The sequence below is a fragment of the Gobio gobio genome (assembly GCF_949357685.1).
Source record: "Gobio gobio genome assembly, chromosome: 12".
Lineage (NCBI taxonomy): Eukaryota > Metazoa > Chordata > Actinopteri > Cypriniformes > Gobionidae > Gobio > Gobio gobio.
Genome location: NC_137105.1, coordinates 51,628,476 through 51,654,963, shown reverse-complemented (window position 1 = coordinate 51,654,963; position 26,488 = coordinate 51,628,476). Strand labels below are relative to the sequence as shown.

The following is a 26,488-nucleotide window of genomic DNA, read 5'->3' as shown; positions in this document are numbered from 1 at the left end:
AATGACACAGTGGCGTTGGAGGGATGATTGTTTCGGTGATTTGGATCCCTGTTTGTTTTAGCTTATCTTTGGCCCTGGTGTCATGAAGTCAGGCAGAGGATGTGGGATCTGTGTATGTACTTTTACAGAATACCCGGTGCAGCTTTGCTTAACAATGCGTTGAGTTGTGGTCTTCGAGCTGAAGGTGGCTTCCTGTCCTCCTCCGCTGCGCAGGATGCCTCTCAGTCTTGTTCTCAGTTTGCTCTTCTGAGCTGCAGGGGCATCTGGAGGGCCAAAAGGGCAGCAGGGTTTCCTCCACCATCCAGCCCTCCGTTACAGGTTTTATGGACCCGCGTGGTGCGAAGCCTCCGCTCTCAGTCCGTCCAGAGCTCTAGAAGAGCCACTTCATAAACACAGGAGAAGATGGCTACGACTCTGCATGAATTCACACAGTTTGTGGATCCTAAAACATTCCCCCGTGTGCTTCAGATCCAGTCAGGAATATACTATCAAGGTAAGACTCCTGCTCAGAATTCATCCGCTCCAAATATTAGCTGTAATTATGCATTTTGAACGTCGTAGGATCTCGAACCGTCTCACTGACTGGCCTAGGTGATGGTTTGCCGTTAAGAAACAAACTGTTGAAATGTTGAAGAAAATTGTTTTTTAATAAATGATAAGTTTTCTGCTTTTTTAAACAAACACTTTTTTTATACAAAGGACAAAATAGACAATGTACGCCTGTTACGCAATTTGACTTTGAGAACAGGCGCGTTTCAAATCAACTTTGCACTGTAAAGTTGGAAAAACGTATAAAATATGAGGCAATACGTTACATAAAATGCATGAGTACAAAAATTTTGCATTTCTTATTTGAATTTTAAAAAAATTAAGTGATGCAAGCTAACTCCTACTTTTCACTTAAAGTTATCATGTAATCTCAATTCGTGGAAACTTGGCTAGCTTGTAAATGCTAACTAACTGTTAACACAATGTTTTTTATAGCATAAGCATAGCTGAATGAGTTTGGCAATATAGGATATTTAACATATAACTGTTCTCAAACTAAGCTCATGTACTGGTCACCAAATATCCAACAGTGATTTTAACTAACACTTTTGAGTTAACTTTACTTAATGGCTTAACTTAATTGTAAAAATCTAGTACTATTCGCATACTATACCTTATGTACTCAGAAAACGCAAGTTAAGATGAATTGATTGGTTTGAGTGCCATTTTGTCAAGCCCCCCAAACTAAATCACCATTATGGGGATCAGTGTTTCATTTGGTTGGGCATATTACTGTAATTCTCTTACTATTGATGCAGTGACGCAGCAATACATCACAGTTATTTAGTTTCAAAGGAAGAGAAGAGATACATATGTTGCTTTTAAAAGTTGATCTATAGCTTGTGACTGAATAATTAACTATAGTTAATGATTTAGTTAGAAATTAAATCACCTTTTAAAAGCAACCTTTGTAATACTTCCCTTCATGTCGTATAATGATCGTTTACAATCTTGCGTAACCTTTTAATTGTGTTGATATTATCCCTCTATATTTGTGACAATATCTTGTCACACACTCTCCAACACTCACCATCAAACACAACAATGGTAGATATAGTAAGTCATGAGTAAATCTAAAGTAAATTATCAAGTACTCTCAGTTCTTTTAGTCACCAGAGCTCTTGTGTAAACTATACTAACTAAGTATTTGTCAGCACAACATACTATTCCTAATTCACTTTACTTGTTTTTTTTAAAAGCAATCGGTTTGCATGCTTTTTTAAGTATGTCTAATTAGACATTAAATGTCATTTTTAAATGATTGAGAGGTAATTTTAACTAGAAAGAAAAGTTACTGAAATTGTCAGTTGAAGAAATAAAGTAAAGTTTACTTTCAAACCACATGATATCAAGAGCGGAAACCAACCTCTGTCTGATCTTTGCTCCTCCAGTCTGTAATATGCCTGATGTTCATGATATCATTAACTGTGTGCATCATTTCATCATTTTGAACTGCTAGTACTCTGCTAGAAATAGTTTCACTGCAATCCAAACTAAATGGACTGGAATGCTGATAATGTGAGTGTGTAACTGGTGTTTTTCAGGCTGCGTGTATGAGATGTTTGGAAGAGAGTGCTCTCTTTCCACGGGAGATCTGCTGAAAATCATTGACATCACCATCACCAGATTCACTGCGCGGAGCTCCAACAACACTGAGGTCGACATACCGGTGGAGTATCCAGGTATACACACCAGCCAGCCTTCTTTATTTTTATTCAAGATTCAAGAGAGTTTATTGTCATATGTACAGGAAACACTCTATTATGAAATGCTTACTCTGTGAATCCTCCAGAAGCCCAAGACATGAATATAAGGACAAAATTACAAAAAGTGCCAGTGCAAAAAGTATATATCAAGTGTGGGGAACACATTCACTATAAACTACGACTTCTGCCTCAATAAACTCCTTATTAAGTTAGTAAGGTAGTTTAGGTATTGGTAGGATGTAGAATATGATCATCCAATAATATGCTTTATAAGTACTAATAAACAGATCCTAGTAATATGCATGATAATAAGACACTATTTAATAGTGAGAATTAACCCTAAAATAAAGTGGGTACAATATAACACGTGAACATGACGGACATATATATAGATGTTTTAAAAATCTGTTCAAACTTTAATTTTATCGTCATGCCAATTCTTTCTGAAACAAAATATCTGCATCTTTGATTTGTGAGTGATCTGGTTATTGTTGGTTGCGCCAGAAATAAACTAAATAATAAACTAGATCACATTAAACTGAAAATCTGTAAAGTTCAGATGCAGTTTTATTTTGTTTTTATTAATATGATCATATTATACTCTCAATAGTCTATATATCTCCCCATGTCATCCCTTGAAAATGCATTTATTTTGTTTATGAATTAACTTCAGCTCCTTTTTTCACAATTCTGCTCCATTTCATTGTTTTCTTTTTTTATTAAAATGTTTAAAATGAACAATTTCAAAAACATTCTATTCTAAAACACCAAACAGGTTCACAGGCATAGGCTTAAAAAAACACGTTGTCAATTATGCGTGTGTATGTTACTTTCACAGTTGTGTCAGATGTCGGCTTTCCATTTTGTTCAGTCTTTGTGGGTCCAATAGATGTAAATGGAGGAAGTCGTGTTGCAAATCTCCCCGTCTGCTCAGCCATGATCATTCTGTTTGTCTTTACATTTTGGTGAACATTTTGAGTAAATGACTTTACATCAAATTGAATAAGAGAACCCAGTGATTTTGATTTTCCTACCTCAATTGTTATTTATATTTTTCCCGTGCATCCTTTTTATCCTGGCTCGCTGTCACCTCAGCAGGTCGTGCTCATGTATGATAGTGATTGTAGATCAAGTGGTTAAACTGACAGTGATACAACTAACTTCTTAAGTCACAAAGGGACTGTTCGTATTGGACTGAGAAGATCCAAGATGAAAGTGATTTTGTGTCTCTTGGTGATGTTTGGTGAAGCGTCGCTCACTCAGGCTTCTGGAGAGGGTGTAGAAGTGAGAGGAAGTACGCAAACATCATGTCCTGAACCGCTTGTGAGCAGCGACTAGTGAAGCGGGAACACGTGCTGTCTTAGGCTCATTGAAGGCCAAACACGCTGTAGAGGTTTGATCCTACTGATGTTATAAAATGCAAATATGGTCTGTGAAGCTCAGCTAGGGTCCTAGCCGAATGGAGAAGTGATTTTGCGATGCTGGGCTGGATGGGAGGACAAAAACCTCCATGTTCAATTGAGTTAGAGATGAAAAAGTGTTTTTCTTTTCCATTGGGCATGTCTTATTTTTGCTAGGGCACAGTGTCAAGTCATGAGGCAAGTCATTTGACTCGGCGGCCATCTTAGAAACGCCTCTCGGGCAGCTATTTCAGGCAGCTCCAACCTCTTTGAATGGGGAAACATCAAATTCTCCAAAGCTGTTCACCAAGCTTACGATTAAATTTCATATTTGACATCACCAATGAAATCTGACAACAACATATTGTCAGCCTAGATCCAAATCCACATGTAGTTTCTGTCTGGGCGGTCTCATAAATGTTGTTTCTAAACACTCAAATCATGACCAAAAAGCATTTTTTAGCAACCAGAGCTTATAACTGCAGCTCCAATGATGCAACATTACCAATTGGCTATTGGCTCTTTTATTTATAAGATGGGACTTATTCCACCAATATTGCACGTTGCATTTTCTCCTATTCATAGTAATATGAGTGCACCGTCTTTCTATATCTAAAGTCTTTGCTAGGGCATCAAGTAAGCCAGACTGTGACTGAGCGACCGTCAAAAAATAGGTGTTAATGACTGAAGCTTGTACTCTTATTATACAGCGTCCTCCACTAATATTAGCACCGTTGGTAAATATGAGCAAAGGCGGCTGTGAAAATAAATCTGCATTGTTTATCCTTTTGACCTTTCATTCAAATAATTCACAAAATTCTAACCTTTTATTGAAGTAAAATAATTAAAAGTGGGGGAAATCTAGTTCACGTTGGTTTAAATGGCACCCAATTATTGCATTGCCCTTTTCTCCAGGATACCAGCTCTGAGTCTTCTTCTGTAATGCCTGATGAGTTTGTAGATCAGAGATCATTCCTTCATCCAGAATCTCTCCAGATCCTTCAGATTCCAGCTCTTCTCTTCAGTTCGTCACTCATTCTCTATAGGGTTCAGGTCAGGGACTGGGACGGCCTTCATTTTGTGCTCAGTCACACATTTTTGTGTTGGATCATTGTCCTGATGGAAGATCCAACCACAGCCCATTATCAGATTCTAGCAGAAGCGCCAGGTTTTGATTTTTTATCTGTTGGTATTTGTTAGAATCCATGAAGAAGTCCAGGACCTCCACCAAAAAAATAGTCCAAGAACATTAAAGATCCAGCGGTGTATTTAACCGTGGGCATGGGGGACTTCATCCCATCTGGTGTGTTTGCTGCCAAAAAGCTCTTTTAGGCCCAATCCCATTTCTACCCCTTAGCCCTTCTCTTTCCCCTACCCCTTCGTTTTGCGCGTTCACGTGAAGGGGTAGGGGTGTCTCGATTCTCTTTTGGCTGGAGTGGTAGGGGTAAGGGGAAGGGTCAGATAGCCCTTCAAATGAAGATTTTTCAGGACCACACTTTGAACGAAGGGGTATGAGGAGTTTCCCTCCACCAACTACCGTGCTGCTAGAATGTGTGTATGTTGCCACTCAGGATCGATCACTTGCGTGTCTCCTGGCTGCCATTTTCTCCGTAGTTTGCTAAACGCACTATTTGAGTGATTTGAACACATATTATTAATAGTAAAAATATATATATATCTGGTCATCCTTCATAACGCAGTCGATATTTACATCACATATCGTCTGTAAACTCTCGCGTTACCATGGCAACGACTGACTTGACGTATAACGTATGAACAGTATCGCAGCACCACAGTAGATAACGAAACCATATCCGTACCGGCCGGCTCGGATCAGCACGGAATGGAACGGTTAATAAACAAAGAGAACAGTTTGGCGCGATGGAAAAGATGCTTCACTAGTCTGGTATGTTCTGTATCATCTTAGGAAACTCTGGCTCATACGTTTTTGAACTGAAAACGAGCGCCGTTTTATTAAGTCCAAATACGGCGCAAAACTCTGTTGGAAGTGAGTAATTTGTTAAACATGCTCGCGCCTGATTTCTGTTAGATATAGCCTACGCACTTCATTGCTGTTTCACTAATAAAATAAACGGGGTATGATGACGTATGATGGCGTGTAATGGTATAGTAGTGGTGTCCCATTGCTTAGGGGAATATTTTCACCCCTACGCCTTGGCACTCTGTTTCAAGGGGCAAGGGGGACGGGTAGGTGTAGGGGTAGGCGAAGGGGTATAAAATAGAATTGGGATTGGGCCTTAGTGTCATGTGGCCACAGAACCAGGTCCGTCTGAAGCTCCAGTCGTGTCCAGTCTGGAGTTTGTTTCTGGATGAGCGAGGAGGATTGTTCTTCAAACCCTCCCAAACAACATGTGGTGATGTAGGAGATGTTTGATCATTGTTTTAGTCTTTCTGAGCCCAAGACTCGACTAATCTCTGTGATTCTCCATCTGTGATCTTGAGAGTCTTTGTCCACTCAAACTCTCCTCCTCTCGTGCATTAGGACGATACACACACAAACGTCAGATTCAGAACATCTTTAGTTGTTTGAGCTTCTTAATTATCGCCCTGATGTAAAAAACGTAATAAATATACTTCAGTGATATTTAGAATTTCTAGGGGTGCCAATATTTGTGGCCAACATGCATTGGAGAAAAACATTTATTTCATAATGAGAGTTTCCCCCACTTTCAATTGTTGTATTTCAATGAAAGGTTTGAATTTTGTGATTTAACCCTCTGGGGTTCTTCATTTATGGGCCACACTCAGGACCTTCGGGTCAAAAATGACCCCCATAGGAAATGAATGGGAAATTAGTTTTTTTGCGCATACAATCTACAAATCAGCCAGGATGCAGAAAAAAGGACTCAACAGCGAAGGGGTGAATCTCTAAAACATCAAGAGTGCAAAACAGACAAAAAAACTCACACACACACACATTTATACAGAAAAAAACACATGCACACACAAATTAACGCATTCCATTCCAAAAGCTAATTGTGTTTTTGTGTGTGTGAGTTTTATTGTCTGTTTTGCACTCTTGATGTTTTAGAGATTCACCCCTTCACTGTTGAGTCCTTTCTCGTTTTTTTATATAAAAAAGTTTTTTTTCCCATTTCCTATAGGGGTCATTTTTGACCCGAAGGTCCCGACTGTGACTATTTTTTTTTTTTAGGACCACTTAGACTTTTTAAATCCTGTTATTTTTTTGGGTGTTCATATACCAAGTACCAATAAAGTCACCAAGTTTCGGACCATTCCGATGAAGCTACGATTTTTTACATTTTTTATTTTAAAGAATTCAAGTCAGAAATGACAGAAGAGCCCCAGAGGGTTAATGAAAGATCAAAAGGATAAACAATGCAGATTTATTTTCACAGCTGCCTTTGCTCATATTTACCAAGGGCACCAATATTAGTGGAGGACGCTGTAGTCCACATTTTGGTCTCATAATAGCTTGACTTTGTCTTCTCTGTGTGACAGGTTTGTTCAAACTGGTGTCTGACAGTCAGCCGTACCGAAGCATTCAAGAAATAGCTGTCTCACTGAACATCAGCTCCCATCGGCTGGGCCAGCCTGTGTTCCTCAGCTGTCTGGAGATTGATCTTCCACAGGGCGTCATCAGGGAGAGAGACAGCTTCAGAATCACAGCCGTCACACACAAGCTCAACGGTGGACATGTGCAGTGCGAGCTGCTACACAGAGAGCCCAAGTTCTGCTTCAGCCTGAGCTTCTCCCAGCAAGGCCACTTCATAGAGGGCGAGGACGACCAGTTTTATACCCTGAAAGAGATCGCAGAGTGGAAAATCTCCAAAGGCAGAAAGAGGACTGTCACTGAGGTCAAAGCTCCGGCCAAGAAGGACTTCTTATTTTCCAGTTTGTTGGAGAATGTGTGTGGAGAGCTGATCCTGAGCCCCGTGTATGAACTAAAGGCTGTTACAAGTCGTGAGTATGACTATAGTTTCATTTCTATTCTAGTAATGTGCACATATTGATAACAAGATTATAGCCACACTGCAGCAAGTCTTGTTTTCCTGTAAAAATATGCAAACCAAAAGAACCAAACATATACTAAGTTTTGTTTGCAGAGAAATCTAACAAAATTGAACGAGCTTTATGCTTAAAAATGCAAATTGCATTAGAACAAACTCATTACAAAACTCAAAACAAAAGATGATATAATGTCTGTTTCACTTCTCAAGTGAAACAGACATTATATCATATGAAATAGTGTGGACATTTAGGGTGTGTTCACACTTGGCGAGTTTGGTTGGATTGAAGCAAACCACATGTTATAAATTATAACATACTATATATACTTCATGAACCAGGACTAAATGCATCTTTTTCTAAGAATCAAGAGAGGCTCGAGTGTGAACACAGCCTTGGAGATTAATAGGGTTTGCTTTAGGGTTAGATGTTTGTTTCTGATCATGGAAGATGAATATAAAAGACTTAAGGGAACATCATTAGGCTTTATTCATTAAACATGAGTGGAAAGAGTTTCTTTGTAAAAACGTTTATAAATCCATCTGTACCTTTAGTAAGTTGACTTACACAAATATCAGTTCTGCTCATCTCTCATGAATAAAGCCCATTGTGTGTGTGTGTGTGTGTGTGTGTGTGTGTGTGCGTGTGTGTGTGTGTGTGCGTGTGTGTGTGTGTGCGTGTGTGTGTGTGTGCGTGTGTGTGTGTGTGTGTGTGTGTGTGCGTGTGTGTGTGTGTGTGCGTGTGTGTGTGTGTGTGTGTGTGTGTGTGTGCGTGTGTGTGTGTGTGTGTGTGTGTGTGTGTGTGTGTGTGTGTGTGTGTGTGTGTGTGTGTGTGTGCGTGCGTGCGTGCGTGCGTGCGTGCGTGCGTGCGTGCGTGCGTGCGTGCGTGTGTGTGTGTGTGTGTGTGTGTGTGTGTGTGTGTGTGTGAGACGGGTAGGTTTAGGGGTCGTGTGTGTGTGTGTGTGTGTGTGTGTGTGTGTGTGTGTGTGTGTGTGTGTGTGTGTGTGTGTGTGTGTGTGTGTGTGTGTGTGTGTGTGTGTGTGTGTGTGTGTGTGTGATGGGTAGGTTTAGGGGTAGGGTTAGTGTAAGGGGAGAGAATATACAGTTTGTTCAGTATAAAAACATAACATTTGGAGAGTCCCCACAAAGATAGTAAACCAGACGTGTGTGAATGTGTGGGCATGTTTTTGTGAAATATTAGGACACAAATGTGTATAATGACATGGGTATTACAAAAAGAGGGTGAAATATGAGGACGTTCCCCATGTCCTCACTTTTCAAAATGCTTATAAATCACACAGAATGAGGTTTTTTTCACAGAAAGTGAACTGCACAGTCTTGTGTATGTGTGTGTGTTCTGTTCCACACTCCTTTAAACTTGAACTCTTTCTTCCCACAGTCAGCGAGAAATTTCTGCTCATCCCGTCCAATCTGGACGTGGAGGTAGTGGATGTCACGGAAGAGTTCGATTGCGACTCCTTTGTTCAGCCTCTTTCTCTATCGGATGTTTTTAAGAGGCCTCCAGAGTTTTTTCCTGTGCTGGCCAAGTTGTCAAGTGAAAGCCATTTCAAGCTTTCACCAGAGCTGGAGTCCCTTTTCCACTCCACACAGGTGATCATTCACTATGCTTTTTATGCCAAACGAATCCTGGCCTCGGAATTGTGCCGTGAATCAGCGAGGCGCTTTCTCATCCCGGAGTCCTATAACGGACGCTTCAAGCGGCGGCCGCGGCAGTTTCCCACCGCCTACGATCTGGAGCGGGCGCGCAGTGAGACCGAACAGATCCGCGTGGTCGCCACCAGAGAGTTCGAGTCGGTGTACAATGGGCTCGTTTCTGTTCAGGCTGGAGATGAGTTTCTAGTGACAAAAGGCAAAAGCTGTGCGGTTTCACACAATGGGATCGAGAAGGCAACCGATTCTTTTGAATGTCTGAAAGTCACAGGGAAAAGCCATGGGGCCGAGGCGAAGGAGCCTGTGTGCCTCCCCATGTGTTTGGAGGGGGGATTCATGGAGCTTGTTAGGGACAAGCGCCAATATACCATTGCGGAAATATGCCGATGGTTCCCACTACCTTTCAACGTCAAAGTGTCTGTGCGTGATCTCTCTTTGAAGCTGGACGTTTTGGCTGGAGTGCCTGGTCTGCACATTGAGGAGGAGATCTCGGACCCTTGCCTCCTCGTTTCAAACGTTGACCTCTCGGAGTTCAGGGAGGTGTCGGTAAATCGTACAGACTTGATCCTCAACATAAAACAGCGCTGGGCTGGCGAGAGTTCAACATGTGGTGGAATGTCAGCCATAGAGGAGATCTCAGAGGACTGTTACTACACACTCAGGAGGTACGCTGTCGCTACTGTTACACCCCCTCCACGGCCTCCAAAAACGCCCAAACATCCTCCACCCAGACCCCCCAAGATGCTCTCATCCAGATCTGAGAGCGCCAACAGTGAGACCTCCAGCTGCTCTCCAATGGTAAACTATGTATTTTATTGCATTTGGTGTTACGGACTTCATGTTCAAATCGCAGCTTTAAGATGCATGTCATAATTAACTTGACTGGGAATCGGAAGAATTTCAAAGCTATCACAATTTTTTGATCAATATTGCAATTTCGATTTTTGCAACAATATGTCCTTACATATCATAATAAAAGAAGTTCAACTTTTAAAAAACGCATCTCTAGACCAGCATCTCGTGTTTTTAACCGTAGAAATGGATTTGGATTTATACTCAAAGCCTAAGTGTTGTCAAGGTTTAGATGTTTTTTGTTTGAAATGTTGATTTGAAGTGTCTTTTTTTGCATATATTTTACTACATTCAAACCTGAACACTGGGCACATTTTGTTTCACATAACATCAAAATTCAATAAAAGTTTAGAAGAAATGAACAGGTATGTTTTATCACAGCTTAATCTTTTGGCTCAATTTTACCATATTGTTACAGACACACCAGTTCATTTGTGTGTATAATAGTGTGTTATGTGTCTCTGCGGGTGTGTAAGTGAGTGTGTGTTTGAGTGTGTGTGTGTCTGTTTTGCACTCTTGATGTTTTAGAGTGCTCTGTGTTATAGCCGCGCAAGTTCGTATACACACACACACACACACACACACACACATATACAACCCCAAATCAGAAAAAGTTGGGACAGTATGGAAAATGCAAAAAAAAAAGAAGAAGTGATTTCTAAATTTACTTTGACTTGTATTTCATTGCAGACAATATGAACACAAAATATTTCATGTTTTGTCTGGTCAACTTCATGTCATTTGTAAATATGCATCCTTTCCTGTCATTCAGACCTGCAACACATTTCAAAAAAAGTTGGGACAGTAAAGCATTTACCACTTTGTAATGTTGCCATTCCTTTTCACAACACTTAAAAGACGTTTAGGGACTGAAGACACCAAGTGATGAAGTGTTTCAGGTGTAATTTTGTCCCATTCTTCCTGCAAACAAGTCTTAAGGTGGGCAACAGTACGGGGTCTTCCACACATTCTCTATTGGAGACAGGTCGGGACTGAGGCAGGCCAGTCAAGTACCCGAACCCTCTTCCTCCGCAGCCAGGACTTTGTAATGTGTGCAGAATGTGCTTTTCCATTGTCTTGTTGAAATATGCATGGACGTCCCTGGAAAAGATGTCTTCTTGAAGGCAGCATATTATGCTACAAAATCTCTATGTACTTTTCAGCATTAATGGTGCCTTCACAGAAGTGCAAGTTACCTTTGCCAAGGGCACTGACACAACCCCATACCATGACAGACCCTGGCTTTTGGACTTGTTGCTGGTAACAGTCTGGATGATCCTTTTCTTCTTTGGTCCGGAGCACACGACGTCCATTCCTCCCAAAAAATGCCTCAAATACTGATTCATCTGACCACAGTAGACGTTTCCACTGTGTGATGGTCCATCCCAGATGCCTCGAGCCCAGAGAAGTCGACGGCGCTTCTGGACACTGTTAACATTGGGCTTCCTTTTGGCACAGTACAGTTTTAACTGGCATTTGTGGATGTAACTATGTATTGTGGTACTTGACAAAGGTTTGCCAAAGTAGTCCTGAGCCCATGTGGTGATATCGCCTCTAGATGAATGACGATTCTTGATGCAGTGCTTGCGCCCTTGTCCTTTACGCACTGAAATTCCTCCAGATTCCTTGAATCTTTTCATTATGTTATGCACTGTTGAATGTGAAATATCCAAATCTCTTCCTATCTTTCTTTGAGGAACATTGTTTTTAAACATTTCAATAATTTTCTCACGTATTTGTTGGCAAACTGGCGATCCTCTGCCCATCTTTGCTCCTAAAGGATTAGACCTTTCTTGGATGCTGCTTTTGTACCAAATCATAATTACAATCACCTGTTGAAATCACCTGTTTCAAATCACATCATTATTTAACCATTTTACCTCATTACTAGCCCTAAATTGCTCCTGTCCCAACTTTTTTTGAAATGTGTTGCAGGTCTGAATGACAGGAAAGGATGCATATTTACATATGACATGAAGTTGACCAGACAAAACATGAAATATTTTGTGTTCATATTGTCTGCAATGAAATACAAGTCAAAGTAAATTTAGAAATCACTTCTTTTTTTTTTATTTGCGTTTTCCATACTGTCCCAATTTTTTCTGATTTGGGGTTGTATATATATGTGTGTGTGTGTGTGTGTGTGTGTGTGTGTGTGTGTGTGTGTGTGTGTGTGTGTGTGTGTGTGTGTGTGTGTGTGTGTGTGTGTGTATGTGAGTGTGTGTCTATTTTGCACTCTTGATATTTTACTGTCATCCCTTTATTACTGTGCACTTTTTTCTGCATAGTGGCTGATTTGTAGTTTGAACCCCCAAAAGATTCTCTGAGATTTTGTATTTTTTCGTATTTCCCATTCATTTTGTATATCGGTCATTTTTGACTGAGAGGACCATAGGGTTAAATGTTCACATTGGTACATTTTCAAAATCTGCTATCTGTTCGTCAATGATTTGTACTAGGAGTGTTGAAAAATGGATTACTTGGCAAAGCAATTCAAAATACTGTAATACAACTTTTATATTCACTTATTATTTGCATCATGTAATTTCCTAATGTTCTGTCATCCCTGTTACAGAGTCTTTGTGTCGAACCTTTTAAACAAGATGACTTTGTGCAATGCAGTGACTCAAAAAATGGAAACGACAAAAAGATTCCCTCTAGTCCAGTCATATTTCCAAGACCTACCCTGCAGAAAGGTAGGAACATTCAGCATCTTTCTCTTAAGTGTTTATCAGCATATGTTAAATGTGAAGTGTGTGATGTCTAGCGCCACCAACTGGAACTGCAAAAATAATGACTATTTTCAAACAGGTTTCCTGAACACTTGCTCTATTTGTCATTACTATTGGGTTGAGTCAGCTGTTTTCTTTACGGAGTTGCTTTTATAATTAGCTCTACATATTTAGGTTGGACATAAGAAGGTATTTTAAACACAAAAACTGACACACTTCACCTTTAACAGGCTGTGTTTTAAGGCTTGTGTGTATTTGTGTCCTCACCCAAACTTTGTGTGGCCGTTTGATTCCCCCTCAGCTCTCGCCAAGGGCCGAAGCCTGGATGACATATCCATCGAGAAAAACGAGGATGACGACAATGATGTGCATGATTATGAATATATAGATGAGGTTCAGCTTGACAACATAAGAAGGGAATACCAAGAACAGCATATTAATGTGGGCGTGAAAGGAAAGCCAAGTAACACAATATAAGTATACTATGGAAACACAACATGGTGCAACACATAAGGAAAAAAGCCATTTCACATTAAATTAATGGCATGACCAAGGCGTATTTATTTAATACACAGCAAAAACCCCAGTGTTAATTTAATACTCCTCAGAGTTTATTTGAGTCCACACTCAAGAGTGTTAAAATAAATCTGAAGCAGAGTTAAAGTTAATGAGATAATTAAGTGATTAATTGAGTGATGATTGAGCATTAGTGATGAACACCTGCTGTTAACAAGAATCCCTAAATGAAGCAGAGTCACCATCTTAGGTCACCATTATGGCAGTCAGTGTTTGCTTTAGTTGGGGTCTTGACTATTTAACATACATTTTTCTGTTTATAAGGCACGTTTGTTACGGCAAAACACAGAGAAACTGGTATTAGGTGTTGGTTGTTTTCAGACTAACATAATCATCACATAAAAACAGCAAATATAAAAGAAAATAGTCAATAGACAAGATTATAATTTATTCATATCGCAATGCATGCTGGGAGCCATGGATGTGTTTTGATTGGTGCACCCAGAATGCACTGCAAAAAGCTTTTTGATGGTCACCATTGTTGAGATTCATACGCTCATTCTTGATGTCTGTGTGTGTCTGAATAATAAAGTAGTTCAAACCTTTTTGTACAGAAATGTTGTTAAAATCCTTCCAATTAATAACCAACTATAAATTATCACATTGTCTATTGTCTGGCTGTTATAACTTGGTTAAAACAGCCAAACAAAATAAATGTTTATAAAGTCAAGGGTCCAAGAGCCCAACTAAAGCAAATACTGATCACCATAATGGTGCCCTAAAATTGTGACTCTGTCCTTTAGTGATTCTTGTTAACAGCAGGTGTCCATCACTAACGCTCAATAGTGTGGACTCAAATAAACTCTGAGGAGAGTTATTTTAACACTGGGGTTTTTGCTATTATACATATGATGGAATGCAAATCATTTATTAGGTTAAGGTATTTCTGTGTTTTCAAATCCCATTGCAAAAATATACACTGTGATTTTTGGAAATGCTTTTCTTAATGGGGATTAATGCCAAGCTTCTGCATATACAAACACTGATGGGCTTCCTAGCAAATTCAATACCAGATCAGGCAATTTAATGTTTGGGAAAATCATGTGAGATACTGTTAAAATCGTGATTATACAAGCGACTGGATCACAACCCGTTCTCACTCCCATGGCGTCTGATATTGAGGCTCGTCCAAGAGAAACACATCAATGCACAGATGCCAAACGCTCCCTTTAGCGCCTGTTTACTGACGCAGGGCGAGCCGTTTTAACCACATAGCCAAATATATATTACAGTACAATTACATGGTGTATTAAGTTGATTGGCATTGGACAAAAATGCAATATTGACAACAAAGCTGTTAGAAATGAAGTCGTGTTTTTTGGCATAGCGCCGTTGTGTCTCTCTAGGCTGCAGCTGTACTGAGAACAGATTGATGTGTACTTTATTTGCCCATTCAATCTGCATATTGGCTTGTTTTGTTTATGTATGCCAGTGGAATAATTGAAGTATTATTGTTAACGTAAGCTTAGATTTATCACAGTTTTTTTGTACAGTCGTGTACAGTCTTGTTATATACAGCCATATCATTGAAAGTGTTTGTATTTTTCCACCGTTTTTCCGCAATATTTTGTGGAGGAAGACATTGTTCTTTTTGTGCATTTTGTCTGGTTAACTGTGAATAAATGAGATGGAAAAGAGCAGTGTTTGATTTTTTCTCTCTCTTTTTATTAGTTAAAGATGTGAATGGTGCATGTTTACACTGGTTGTGATGTCAGGATATCTGGGTTGGATGTGGCCACACAAACGCCTGCAGATTAATAAGCAGGTCTGTTTTTGCCCAGTTCTTAAATCCGTTGGAGATGTCAGCAGCTGGTGGCCATCTCGGACAGGATTGACATCAGACTGAAACCAGGGAACTTGGGGTTGAGGACGAGGTCATGGAGAAGGGCCTGACCTTTCTCTCGAGCCTGAGCTGAACACATAGCACTACGCCAGAGATTCACCAGGGTACCGCCTGTTCAAAACACAATATAATGCTCTTAAATCAACTGGACTGAGACTGGAGTTAATCAGATGTTTTCATTTGTATTGGTTACATTTTTTGACAGCACCATAGTGTCAGCCCAAATCTGGCCCATATCTGGTATGTGTGGAATCCATGTGCGCCGGATGTGGGCCGGATCTGGGCCGACACTATGGTGCTGTCTGGGATGCCATAACACAAGCAAAACAAGAAACTCTGTGTACAACATGGGATCATGTAATTATGAGAAATCGTTTCTCACCCGAAAAACAAAAAACATTGCATTGCTTCTATTTATGGTTTAGTTTTTTATGAATCCATCAACTTATTGAGCCACAAACATATGCAGTGTGGTAAAAAATGTCTTTTTTGTCTTACAAAATCTAATTTAAACATTAAAATGAACATTTATGAAAATTAAGAAGAGATTCTAATCTATTTCTAGGTGGCGGATCAAATGTAAGTGAATGGGTGACACTGATCATGAGACGGTCGGATTGTCTTATTCCATTGAAGCCAGTGTTATTTTAGTATTTTATTAATATTAATATAGCTTTTTTTTATTTTTATGTTAATTTTAGTTTAGATTTTAGTCATTTCGCCATGTTTCGTTCAGTTTATTGCCAAGGCCAAATTTCTCATTATTTTTTTTTTAGTTTTTCAACTAATATTTAGATTTTATTTCAGCTGACAGAAACGTTTTTAATAGTCTTAGTTTTAATTAATAATAACAACCCTGACTGAAGCTCAAAATGCTCTTTGGATAACCTCAGATCATTCAGGAGAACACGATCATCAGGATTTAATTCACCCAAAAAATGTTATTATGATTTACTCACCCTCATTCATGTATGTCGATGTTTTGATAGACATTTTTTCAGAATGAAAAGGTGAGTAAACGATGATGTATTTTCTGGAGTGAGTTATCCATTTAACCCTCTGGGGTTCTTCATTTATGGGTCACACTGATTTATGGGATTAAGATAAAAAAGAAAGTAAAATCAATTAAATATATTTTTGTTCAATAATATTTTTTTTATTTTTTTTTGGTGTTTTGAGATAATTTTATGATTTATAATTAATATTTATGCAATAATTATGACCCATTTTTTCCCATTGAATATAATAAAAAATGTATATATATATATATATATAACTTTTTTATTTTTTTTATTAAAGCTGCATTTCATTTTAGAGTCAAGCCTAGGCCTCATGAAAGCAATTTTTTAAATGAGATCGGTGCACATTGAGCATTTTTATCACACAATAGCACATTTTTACCACTATAGTGGATCTTGCGTTTTATATAAAAATTAAAACATCGTAGCTTCATTGGAATGGTCCGAAACTTGGTGACTTTATTGGTACTTGGACACCCCAAAAAAATGGGGACACCCAAAAAATGGAAATGAACACCCCAAAAAAATGGGGACAGATTTTGAAAAGTCTAAGTGGTCGTAAAAAAAAATAGTCACACTCAGGACCTTCGGGTCAAAAATGACCCCCATAGGAAATGAATGGGAAATTGGCAAAAATATGAAAATACAGAGGTTTTTTTGTGCATACAATCTACAAATCAGCCAGGATGCAGAAAAAAAGGACTCAACGGTGAAGGGGTGAATCTCTAAAACATCAAGAGTGCAAAACAGACAAAAAAACACACACACACACACACAAAAACACACATACACACAAATGAACGCGTGCCATTCCAAAAGCTAATTGTGATTTTGTGTGTGGGTGTGTGAGTTTTTTTGTCTGTTTTTGTAATTTTTGACCCGAAGTACCCCAGAGGGTTAAAGCAGAATAGACATTCTCAGATTCAAGTTATGTTATCAAATTTGTTTAGATTGATTTAGAAAGTATTACACTGAATAGAAAAGCATTTTAGCGGTCACAGACGTTTGGACTCCCGCTAAACTCTCTCCATCCCTCTGAAGATAATCTTACCAAGCAGTTGATTCATACTGTTCATCCAGCTGAAAATGTAGAGTGTGTGGTTCTCCTCGGTGCTGAGATCGGCGATGTTGGGCGGGCTATCCGACTCCTGCAGAACCCGGCTCGGCAAGGGAACCATGAACTTCTCTGACTTCTCAATGCTGCCGTGGAAATGAGTAGCTGCTACATACTCTGCAGAGCGGAGCCAGCTCAGCCCAAACCCCACCTCGGGAGAGGAGTACAACTTCTGCCTGCAGCAACGGTAAAACTGCTTTAGTTCAGTGTCAACAAATGGGAAATGGCATCCAGACAGCAACAGTGTCGGCCCAGATCCGGCCCACATCTGGTACACATGGACGTACCAGATTTGGGACGGATCTGATCCGACACTGTTGCTGTCTGGGAAATGGCATACTGTGTGGAAGTTTGACTGTGTTATGAAGCATATATGGACCTTTCACTGCAGGCAGAGGAGGCGGTTTGTAGAGACTCTTCCTCTGCGGCCCACATCAGTCCCAAGATCTGATCCTTCTTGTCAAAATCAGTGTCCTCAGATTGGCTGATCTGCTGCAGAGACTACAGACGAACACAGAAAAGAGCAACGGTCAGTCCATGCTCTTAACGGAAGAGCTGGTGTTTGAACTCTATTTGTATGAAGACTTTAACATATCCAGTATCACATGATTAGTTACCTACCCAGACAGCTAAATAGTGTCGGCCCAGATCCGGCCCACATCTGGTAGGTATGGATTCCATGTGTACCAGATGTGGGCCGGATCTGGGCCGACACTATTTAGCTGTCTGGGTAGAAATAGTGAATCTTAAATGTTTCTTCTTCATTTGATGTCATAACCTTTTATATTCATTGACTTATAGTGTGGTCACAGATGTTTGGCCCCCATTATGTATGGATATTGTGCTTTTTTTATTATAAATATTCCATGTGTGCATGCATGATAACAAGTTCTCATGATCTCGTCCAGCTCCTCGTTGTTTAAATCTCAAATGCGCTGCTCATCTGTTCCCCCATGGGCTGAACACCAGGTGTGATCAGGAGCATTGCTGGAGCTGCTATTGGAGGAACTGAAAACACTGACCATTGACCAACACACACCTGCTCTACAGTCAATAGTGCAGTATCTGTGTGTTATTTAAAGAGTGTGTTAGTGATATGAGCCTATAGGAGGTGTTCAACACACACACACACACACTCAGATTATTACACACACAGGGACACACAGCAGCACACACACACACACACACTCTGATTATTACACACACAGGGACACACAGCAGCACACACACACACACACACACTGATTATTACACACACAGGGACACACAGCAGCACACACACACACACACACACACACACACACACACACTGATTATTACACACACAGGGACGCGCAACAGCACACACACACACACACACACACACACACTGATTATTACACACACAGGGACACACAGCAGCACACACACACACACACACACTCAGATTATTACACACACAGGGACACACAGCAGCACACACACACACACACACACACACACACTCTGATTATTACACACACAGGGACACACAGCAGCACACACACACACACACACACTGATTATTACACACACAGGGACGCGCAACAGCACACACACACACACACACACACACACTGATTATTACACACACAGGGACGCGCAGCAGCACACACACACACACACACACACACTGATTATTACACACACAGGGACGCGCAACAGCACACACACACACACACACACACTGATTATTACACACACAGGGACGCGCAGCAGCACACACACACACACACTCTGATTATTACACACACAGGGACGCACAACAGCACACGCACACACACACTGATTATTACACACACAGGGACGCACAGCAGCGCACACACACACACACACACACACTCTGATTATTACACACACAGGGACGCGCAGCAGCACACACACACACACTCTGATTATTACACACACAGGGACGCACAACAGCACACGCACACACACACACTGATTATTACACACACAGGGACGCGCAGCAGCACACACACACACACTGATTATTACACACACAGGGACGCGCAGCAGCACACACACACACACTCTGATTATTACACACACAGGGACGCACAACAGCACACGCACACACACACACTGATTATTACACACACAGGGACGCACAGCAGCGCACACACACACACACACACACACACACTGATTATTACACACACAGGGACGCGCAGCAGCACACACACACACACTGATTATTACACACACAGGGACGCGCAGCAGCACACACACACACACTCTGATTATTACACACACAGGGACGCACAACAGCACACGCACACACACACACTGATTATTACACACACAGGGACGCACAGCAGCGCACACACACACACACACACACACACACACACACACACACACACACACTGATTATTACACACACAGGGACGCACAGCAGCACACACACACACACTGATTATTACACACACAGGGACGCGCAGCAGCACACACACTCTGATTATTATACACACAGGGACACACACACAGCAGCACACACACACACACACTCTTATTATTACACACACAGGGACGCGCAGCAGCACACACACACTCTGATTATTACACACACAGGTACGTGCAGCAGCACACACACACACACACACACACTCTGATTATTACACACACAGGGACACACACTCTGATTATTACACACAGGGACGCGCAACACACACACACACACACTGATTATTTCACACACAGGGACGTGCAGAAGCACACACACACACACACACACTCTGATTATTACACACACAGGGACGTGCAGCACACACACACACACACACACACACACACACACAGGGACGTGCAGCACACACACACACACACACACACACACACACATTAACTATTAGAAATAAAAGGATTCCTCTCTGGAGAAGCGTTCAGTCTCTCCTCATGTCAATAGTGAATCCTCTCATGGCTTTTAAAGGGAGATGAGGCTCTGATTGGTTTATTGCACATTATGCCCAAAACACACCCATGACTCATTAAGAGACGAGGGACGACCCTTTTCCAAAAGTGGATTCGGACACGCCCTAAGAGCCCCTGCGCCCCCAGACAGCAAAACAGTGCCGGCCCAGATCTAGTACGCATGGAATCCACATTCAAGTCACTTCGGAAAAAAGCATCTGCCTAATGAATGTGAATATATATATATATGTGCATCCAGAGAGAGAGAGAGAGAGAGAGAGAGAGAGAGAGAGAGAGAGAGAGAGAGAGAGAGAGAGAGAGAGACAGGAGCTGAACAATGACACCTGGAAAAACGTTTGCCATTTGGACATGGCATCGGTGTGTTTGGTGGAGCAGTCGGTGTAGCTGGAGCAGTAATCTTGAGCCGCCTCCGCTGGGACCTGCATGAGCACCTGAACCGCTCCCTTCCCAATCACACCTGTCTGAACGGCGGCCAGGAACGGAAGCACAGACAGGTAGTAGTTTACACCTGCAAGAGAGCGAAAGGGACACAATGAGAAAACAGCGGACGGGTCTTGTCCATCTAGTGGTGTAACTGTAGAGCTGCACTTACATGCATACCAGCTCTGAGGAGAGATGCAAACCGGCTCTGAACTTTCCACTCCACAAGTGCTAGTGCTGCCAGGGCTTGGGTCAGCCAACCGACCTACGATGTACAATCACAACCAAAGTGTTATTTTATTAAATTAGTGTGCTAACATACTGTACTGACCAGAATTTGATATGACCTGACCTGACTTAATATACATCCTCAGCACAAGCACATACCCAGACAACAATAAGTGTTGGCCCAGATCTGGCCCACATCTGGTACATGTGGAAGCCAGATGTGGGCCGGATCTGGGCCAACACTATGTTGCTGTCTGGGACACTATATGGACAAAAGTATAGGGACACCGGACCATTATGCACTCGATTACCCTGCTCTATAGGCCTCATTCATGAAACTTTCATATGAGCAAATTCTGAGTAATTTGCGCGTAAAATTGACATTTCTCCTCCAGATTCACAAACGCTTCGTATACCACGGTTTCGGTAGTAAAACGTGTGTATATTAATGAACTCCAAACATTCGTAAATAGGACACGTGTGCACACTCATTCATCATTTGCATAATCCCCGCCCATGAGTTAGAACTGCAAATGACTTGTGCAGGAACGCTGTGGAATCTTCTGGAACTCTTTCTCAGGTTTGGCTCCAGTATTTTGCATTTGCTAAAGAGACTAATTGGCCATATGCCTCGCAATAAATATTCAATTATCATGTGTCCATCAAAGCATTTTAGCCAGCTAAAAAACGGCTGGTGCTCTTCTGAAAATGGCCAGCTGGTGGCGCTGAAAGTGCTTTGGAAGGGCAGCGTTTTTCCATCTGAGATACTTTGATTGCTATGAATATGATACAGAATATCCATGGTAGTAATGTGTTACTAGCAGTGTTCTGGGTAACGCATTACAAGTAACTTGAGTTACGTAATAATATTACTTTTTCCAAGTAACTAGTAAAGTAACGCATTACTTTTCAAATTTACAACAAAATACCTGAGTTACTTTTTCACATTAATTTGACTGACAGCTCATGTTGAGAAACATAAGTGCAGAGGCGTGTGTGTGAACATGAGGGTTATTGTAGTTCTAGACTAAATGTGAGCATTTATTTATCTCACTTGCACAATAAAGATTCTGTTCTCCTCAAAATGAATAAAATCAGTCAAATGCAAAATCAGAGTACTATGCAAACCTCCAATAATTAAATGTTAAATAAAACAAATATTTTTATGCATAATATACCTTTATATTTAATTTACCAATGTTTTGCTGCTGACCTTTGATAATTTTTTTATTGGTAAAACTTTTTTCTCCTGCATATTTCTCCTATTCTTCCATTATCCAGAATGGCAGCAGAGCTGCGCCCTCTACTGTTCACGCATGAATTTGTATTTTTACCTCAGCCTGGGGCTTATAATTTCAATTTTGGTATGAAAAGGTCTTTACCGTTGCACAAAAATATAACTTTTTTGTTATAAAAAAACAAAAAAACTAAAAACAAGCCCAGTCCAGGTGAGAAAAAGTAACGCAAAAGTAATGTAACATCACTTTTCTTCAAAAGTAACTAAGTAACTCAATTAGTTACTTTTTAAGGGAGTAATGCAATATTGTAATGCATTACTTTTCAAAGAAACTTTCCCCAACACTGGTTACTAGTGTCTCATTTTGAAGAATATTACTGAATATAAAAAATGCAGTAAAAGCAGTATTAACTTTATTGTTATTATTGTTGTTCAGTCGGTGTACCAGTGGGATGATTGGTCGGTGTCGTTTTTGTACCGCCCCTCCTCCACTGTGATTGGACGGCCGGGTAAAAAGTGACAGTGACGAGCACTGCCTATTACCCAACGTTGAACAATAAAAAAAAAAGACGGGGCAAATCAACTCTTGAAATATTATTATGGTACATAGTGCATCAAAATGCTATGTCGTCAGTTTGCCTAAATGAGAACACAGATCGTTCGAGTGTTTAATGCACCATCTACACGTGGTAGGGAGCAGGTGTACATTTCTTTCGTACCAACTAACTTTTTGGAATTTTTGAAAATTTTGTGAATCCGAAAATTTCTGTCAGAGCGGCTTTACAAACTCATTCCGCTCGTGTTTCATGAATGAAGCCCTATGACTCTACGAGTTTCTGCTGGTCCTAAACGCTTCCACTTTCCAATAATACCACTAACAGTTGACCATTGACTATCTAGAAGCGATGCAGTTTCATTGCAAAGGTGGCATCCTTTCACAGCACCATGAATTCACTGAACAAATGTTTGTAAACGCAGACTGCATGGCTAGATGCTTGATTTTATAGACCAGCGGAAATGTGTCTGACTGAATCCCAGACAGCAAATAGTGTCGGCTCAGATCCGGCCCACATACGCGTTGAATCCACATATACCAGATGTGGCCCAGATCTGGGCCAACACGATTTGCTGTCTAGGAAACACCTGAATTAAATTATTAAAAGCTGTGTCCCAATACTTTTGTTCATATACATTCATATTTACATGCATATCTACAGTATACACTCTAAAAATGGTGCTATATTGCACTAAAAGTGATTCTTTGGCTCGTAATCATAGGGGAACCACTTGAAGTGCTGTATAACACCAAATCTTGGTGCTTCAGTGGTTCTTCACCGGTTCTTGGGATGACTGAGGTGCTCTATAGCACAGCTACCATACACAGAACCTGTTAAGATATGGTGCTATATAGCATATAAGATAGCAGCTGCTGTGACCTATGACATCCTATGACATGAAATAGTTATTTTACATTTAACAGATTTAAATTAATATTGCAGCAAATGATAACTTCACATTTGAAATGAAACTATGACACTATATCACTATTCAGACAGGACTCATTTTCTAAATGACATTTGAGCTACAATTCTTATCACCTGACATCGTTGATTTCATGTCCTCATTCAGACAGTACTCTTTTTCTTACACAGTGTATGTTTTCTATACATGTGCTTTACAGAAGGTCATGTGCTGTGTTTTTAAAGATCACTTTTGACACATATGTCTTTAATTATTTACTGATATAATTCAAATGTATATAAAAAAAAAATTGTATAAAAGTGGCTGTTTATAATAAACTTCCATCACATGTAAACTTGCATCTTACAATTACCTGACACTGATATTAAAATCATCTTTGCGGTTTCCGTGATTTGGCTCCATTTATTAATTTTTTTAATAACATTTTTTTTTGGATGCCACACATATTGAAATGAAAGCACGCTTTTTGGTGCATAAGATTGGTGAACAAACAGTAGCTAAGGTAGGTCAAAAACACATGAAGAGAAGTGTTAGGATAACACAATATCAGCATTCGATCGGTATTCTGCACTCATTTTAAATTGACATTTGACATCAACTGACATTAAATTAATTAATAAAATTTAATTGATCTCATAGATGTGGCTGTTGTGGTTCGTGGTCATAGCAGCACCAACTGCTGCAGTGGTGAATTCAGATGACTTTGACACAGTCCTTTAATGTTTTCCCATTTTAAATGCCTATTGCATGTCGTGCACAGTTAACCTGATGCCATCGGCTTGTTTTAAATTGATATTTATACATCATCTGAAAGCTGAATAAATACATTTTCCAATGATGTAGGTTTGTTGGGATATGAAAATATTTGGTCGAAATCTGGAATCTGAGGGTGCAAAAAAATCTAAATATTGAGAAAATCTCCTTTAAAGTTGTCCAAATGAAGTCCTTAGCAATGCATATTACTACTGATAATACATTTGTATATATTTCAGGTAGGAAATCTGGAACATCTTCTTAATATCCTAATGATTTTTGGCATAAAAGAAAAATTTATAATTTTGACCATACAATGTATTGTTGGCTATTGCCACAGATATACCCAGGAGACGCAGGACCGGTGTTGAGCTCCAGGGTCACATTTAGGCAAGGCTTTTTCTCCTCGTTTCTATCCCCTAAACATCACAGAAACCTTTCCGAATCAAACCACCGTTTAATATGTGTTAGCTCACACCTGATTTGAGTTTCCAGCCCAGCTGCAGAGGAAGACTCCACAGAGGATTCTCCTTCTCTCCAGGGCCCATGGAGCTCATGTAGGGATTGGTAGAGTTGATCAGCAGCTTGTACAAAGCCATCCTCTGCAAGTAGTCCCATGGGTCTACCTGGATCACCCCGTCGACTGTGGGCAGCTGGGAGAGCTCGCTTGGGGCTTTCTCCCACTGGATAGGAAGTCCATTCTCAGTCACTACTGCAGCCTGGCTGAGCACAGCCAGCACGACTACAGCACCCGCCGTTCGGATGAGATCCATGTCTAGTTGGGAATGTAGCTGGACTGCAGAAGTCCTGTGGTCAGTACAGGGGCTTTTATCTAAGGGCAAACACAGGACTTTGGTCCCAAATGAGTGTGGGGTGGGGGACATTTTCTAAAATGTTGCGTTTTATGCTAAATTTTCTCAATACATGGCCCTACCAAGACAGCAACACAGTGTCGGCCCACATCTGGTACACACATCTGAGTAACATGTACCCTTTAGGGGATAATACAACCCCAAATCAGAAAAAGTTGGGACAGTATGGAAAACGCAAATAAAAAACAAAAGAAGTGATTTCTAAATTTACTTTGACTTGTATTTCATTGCAGACAATATGAACACAAAATATTTCATGTTTTGTCTGGTCAACTTCATGTCATTTGTAAATATGCATCCTTTCCTGTCATTCAGACCTGCAACACATTTCAAAAAAAGTTGGGACAGGAGCATTTAGGGCTAGTAATGAGGTAAAATGATTATATAATGATGTGATTTGAAACAGGTGATGTCAACAGGTGATTGTAATTATGATTTGGTACAAAAGCAGCATCCAAGAAAGGTCTAATCCTTTAGGAGCAAAGATGGGCCGAGGATCGCCAGTTTGCCAACAAATACGTGAGAAAATCAATTATTGAAATGTTTAAAAACAATGTTCCTCAAAGAAAGATAGGAAGAGATTTGGATATTTTACATTCAACACTGCATAACATAATGAAAAGATTCAATGAATCTGGAGGAATTTCAGTGCGTAAAGGACAAGGGCGCAAGCCTAAGCTGAACAACCGTGATCTCCGATCCCTCAGGCGGCACTGCATCAAGAATCGTCATCATCTAGAAGCCATATCACCACATGGGCTCAGGACTACTTTGGCAAACCTTTGTCAAGTACCACAATACGTAGTTACATCCACAAATGCCAGTTAAAACTGTACTGTGCCAAAAGGAAGCCCAATGTTAACAGTGTCCAGAAGCGCCGTCGACTTCTCTGGGCTCAGAGGCATCTGGGATGGACCATCACACAGTGGAAACGTGTACTGTGCTCAGATGAAGCAGTATTTCAGGTATTTTTTGGGAGGAATGGACGCCGTGTGCTCCGGACCAAAGAAGAAAAGGATCATCCAGACTGTTACCAGCAACACGTCCAAAAGCCAGGGTCTGTCATGGTATGGGGTTGTGTCAGTGCCCTTGG

At 40.5% G+C, this 26,488-nt stretch overlaps 2 protein-coding genes across 2 annotated transcripts; one reads left to right on the top strand and one right to left on the bottom strand.

The window, feature by feature from the left end:
- Positions 1–240: 240 nt before the first annotated feature.
- On the top strand, positions 241–15,106 carry themis (thymocyte selection associated). The gene is made up of 6 exons (XM_079830315.1): positions 241–493; positions 2,094–2,231; positions 7,139–7,600; positions 9,044–10,113; positions 12,743–12,863; positions 13,201–15,106. Exons 1-6 carry the CDS (start codon positions 403–405, stop codon positions 13,374–13,376), a joined length of 2,058 nt encoding a protein of 685 aa, XP_079686441.1. The 5' UTR covers positions 241–402; the 3' UTR covers positions 13,377–15,106.
- Positions 14,480–25,501, bottom strand: LOC307134521 (protein leg1a-like). The gene is made up of 6 exons (XM_079830316.1): positions 25,002–25,501; positions 20,996–21,088; positions 20,727–20,911; positions 17,831–17,952; positions 17,389–17,627; positions 14,480–15,429 (listed from the first exon to the last, which is right to left on the bottom strand). The coding sequence occupies exons 1-6, from the start codon at positions 25,405–25,407 to the stop codon at positions 15,278–15,280; spliced, it is 1,197 nt and encodes a 398-aa protein (XP_079686442.1). The 5' UTR covers positions 25,408–25,501; the 3' UTR covers positions 14,480–15,277.
- Between the last annotated feature and the right edge of the window lie 987 nt (positions 25,502–26,488).